General features: G+C 31.2%; 1 protein-coding gene across 1 annotated transcript; it reads left to right on the top strand.

Annotated features, from left to right (window-relative positions):
* Nucleotides 1–1329: 1329 nt before the first annotated feature.
* On the top strand, nt 1330–1932 carry LOC147947697 (uncharacterized). Its single transcript, XM_087507403.1, has one exon. It carries the CDS (start codon nt 1330–1332, stop codon nt 1930–1932), a length of 603 nt encoding a protein of 200 aa, XP_087363529.1.
* Nucleotides 1933–4332: the final 2400 nt, after the last annotated feature.

Raw genomic sequence — 4332 nt, 5'->3', positions numbered from 1 at the left:
TAATATGTTTTTGTGTGTACATACATGTATATATGCATTAGTGTATAGTGTATATTATGTGGCCAGGTAACCATATGTATAATCATGGCCATAGTGTGTTATTTTTAACCAAATTTATTTTCAGTGCTAGTCAAAAGAAAGCTTTGGACCTTGGGCAATTCTGGCTCAATATATTAAGTTCTTTGGGCTTGTATCCCACACATACGATCCGTTAAATCATGGTTATGTTTGTTAAATGTCTTGTGCTATTTAATTAAGAAGATTATATATTTTATTCAAATGCATAAATCGACTTGCGCTTTTAGATGTTTTAAATTTAATGCATAATTGTATACTATTGAGAAGACGGTCACGTGAAAAAGTTCGATACACAAATCTAAGTTCAAATTTCTATGATATATATCTATAACCTTTGTATTACTTTGAAATCATTGTTGTGTACCTTAAGTGTTTGGAATTTTTATCTATTCATGTTAATTACCTCTTCCTCATTTTGTATGTGTTTTATTACAAGCATCATTTGGAGCGACTTATGAGAAAAATTAGAAGAAAATGTATGTGAAAAGAGCCATAAAAATAACTATTTTAGTTATCCACATACATAGTAAGTATCCAAAACTTAAGATCAAGGACGGTCTTTCGATTATAAACATTATCTTGAGATTGACGATTCTGTAGGCCGGTCAAGATTTTCCAACTTGTTTTTCATACTTTGCTAAATCTTGAGAGATTAAATAATGCAACCAAGCATTTTTTTTTACACAGTTTATACACGATATTTTTGAGAATGCATCCTACAAATAATATAACTACCTTGTCATTCTATTTAGGAGCTTTAATCACTCCATTTCAAAAATATCAATTTTTGGTGGCTACGAGTGTTCTTAAAAAGTAGTTTTTGGCATTTTAAGAAAAAACCGTTTAGATCACGTTTAAAATTATTGTTGTCGTATTGATTATGTTATTTCATAATTCAGCTATTTCATAATTCTCCTCAACCCTGACTCGGTTTCCTGGGATTTAGAACGCATCAGGCGGGTACTTCCTACTTATGAGTCAGAGATTCTCAAACTAAAACCTAGTAAACAGGGTGCAACTGACAAATGGGCTTGGCTCCCTTCCCAGGATGGAATCTATACCACTAAATCAGGCTACTACATAAGTCAGTCATAAGCTGTATCCCAAACTTCCCTCAATAGCCCCGCTGTTCCTCCCATGTTCAATTGGCACTCAAACATTTGGCGACTGACCTCAAATGTTACTGTGGAAGATCATACAGCAGGTTATTCCAGTAGGAGCTAACATTTTTGTTCCTCTCAGAAAACAAAAATGTTACTGTGGAAGATCATACAACAGGCTATTCCAAAAGGAGCTAACCTTACCCGCATAAATGTGTCGGAGGACCTCAAATGTCCAGACTGCAATGCAACTGAAACTGAACTGCACCTGTTCTTTACTTGTCCATTCGCAATCAGACTATGTAACTTGGCTCCTTTCAGCACAAACTTCTCTCCACATCTAGTAACCTCTACTTCCGAAGGCCTTGCTATGACCAATCAATTGATATGCTTACCACCTACGGGAATCAGAGGAGGACCATTATCGCCATGGATCTTCTGGACGCTTTGGACTACACGAAACAAATTGATCTTTAATAAGGAGCAAGTACAGGCGGAAGAAGCTATTCAACTGGCAATCACTAGAGCAAAAGAATGGCAATTGGCACAAGGGGGAAAAAAAGCTAAATTACCAAGTACTATCACGGTTCTCCCTTCATGGCAGATACAAGATCGAGAGAACTTGATTACTTGCCTTACCGATGCCTCATGGATCTCCAGACCAAAGGCGGGTCTGGGCTGGGTTTTCAAAGATCGCGGGGATCAGACTCTGCAACAAGGTTTAGATCTGGCTCTCCACGTCGCCTCCCCCTGATGGTCGAAGCTTTAGCAACTCTTACCGCGGTAGAAGTTGCAATTGCTTCGGGTTTCACCCACATCTCGGTAGCCTCAGACTCACAGCGTTTAGTCAAGGCATTGAGTTTGAAGCTACAATCGAAGGAACTTCACGGGATTCTCCACGATATCCTCGATCTATCTCGTAATTTCACTATCTGTACCTTTAATTTTATTCCCAGGAACCAGATTGCAGATGCTCTGGCTAAGAGTGCTCTTCATCTGTCTCCTCTTGTATTTGAATCGTCGAGCTAGTTTTTAATATAAGAATATGGTTGTTCAAAAAAAAAAAGAAAAGCTACTAGATTTTATATGCAGTAAACCGCATAACAAGTTGTTTGTAACTGAAAAATTATTATTATTATTTTTTTTAATTTGTATGGTTTGTTATTTTTGTTTAGTGTTTAAAATAATAGAATTGTATTTTGATTGTTAGTTCTATGATTTAAATTGTTTAGTGTCAATTTGTTTTTTTTACATAATATTAATTTAAACAACTTAATTAGATACATCTATTACTCTAATATTGATACTGTTAACAAATTAATGAAATGATGTTTTATCCGTGTAGCACCGAATGAATGATACTTTAATTTTATATTAATATCGATTCAAACATGTCCCGTCATATAATCCCATCTCATAATATTTGAACTCACGGTACACTATGAGACAAACTTTTTCTTCATTTATTAATATCATCTGAATTTTTAATATTTATTGTTTTATATTATTAGGATTAGATTGAGTTAGTATGATATATATTAAGATTGTAACCATTTAATGTAACACTTTATAAGATTGACGCTTCTTATAAAGTTGAAGTGTATAAACTTCTTATAACGTTTAAATATTTCTAATTGTTGAAACTTCACAAAAGTGTAAATATCATTGATATTTAAACATTTTATAAATTTAACTTTTTAAAATTTTAAATGTTAAGTATGCAAAATTTATAAAAATTCGAAAGTTTAAATAAATTTGAATGTCTAATATACATATCAAGCTTCCTGCTCATTCGTATTCGGAATTAGTTTGATCTTTTTCAACACACATTCAATCCATCAGTTACATGACACAAGGTTATACAATCTCATCAGACACACAAATTTCATCAAGATTTTGATGACGATTTAATGTTTTACAAAAACTTCTCAAAAGCAGGCACAATTTGAACCCAATTGAACACAACAAAACCATAAGAATGTGACGTATTTAAATTTAAAAAGTACCTTATACAGTAGGAACTGCCTTGAGCTACAACGTAAGAGAATATTTTTGGGATTTATGTGATGGATAACATATTAGATGGCATTACTCTATTTTATATAATTTTGTTGTGTTTATTTTCCCGGTGAAACAAATATTTGTGTAATGATTTTATATAATAAGATACACGAAAAAGTGAAGAGTTAGTAATATAATAAGATTTTATATAGTAAAAACAAATGAAACATAAGAAATTACATAGAGATAGAAATATTAATCGAAATCTAATTCAATTTGCTATTTTAAGGGTCTTTTCTATGTCTTTTTTTTTTTCAAAAATATTCATTCACGGTGTCTATTTTCAAAAATACCCCCTTTTAATAGATAAAATTATTAAATTCTAAATCCTAAACTATACTCCCTTAAAACTATACTTTAAATGTGAAATAGTGAACTCAAACCTATAAAATTCTAAAAATTAATTTATCATATTGTAATTTTGTGAAAGAGAGCAAAAATGAAAAAATATTCAACAAAGAATATTTTTGAAAAAAGTTATTTCGAAAGCGGCATTTATAACAAAATCTTTATTTTTAATTATAATCTTATATCATAGTATTCTTCAGCTCTAAAAGATATGTCCTTACCATGAGAACCGAGGTTCCTACAATTGCAAACGACATATAAAAATTATAGATAAAGAGAGTTATATGCTCAATTCATAATTATTGGATCCATGCATTTTCTTGCATGATCGACGTCAAATTGTCAATGAAGTTTAAACTTTGAGACCCCATAACTAGGATATATTGAAACGAATCGTAGTAGCATTTATTTCGTCTAACAAAATATCTAGGAATCTTACAATCATTTTTTGTTATTTTGTTTCAAAGTGGATATATATGTGAACACACCCAAGTAATAACAATCATGAACAAAAACAATTCGTTATTATTATGTGGTTCAAAAATCTTGACGATTCTTTTTAACAAAAAAAAAAAAACATCTTGACGATTTTGAAAATATAAAAAGTTTATGGAGAATTGTGAGATTTTAAAGAAATCTTTGGGACTAGAAAGAAAATAAAAGTACTGTCATTTGAACTAGTAAATTTAAAATTAAATTAAAATATAAAAAAATGTATATTGACCGGAAAATACAAAATACAAAA

Source organism: Camelina sativa, chromosome 3 (genome assembly GCF_030686135.1).
Source record: "Camelina sativa cultivar CO46 ecotype springtype chromosome 3, ASM3068613v1".
Taxonomy (NCBI): Eukaryota; Viridiplantae; Streptophyta; class Magnoliopsida; order Brassicales; family Brassicaceae; genus Camelina; species Camelina sativa.
Note: the sequence above shows the minus strand (reverse complement) of the source record. Positions and strands in the feature narration are given on the sequence as shown.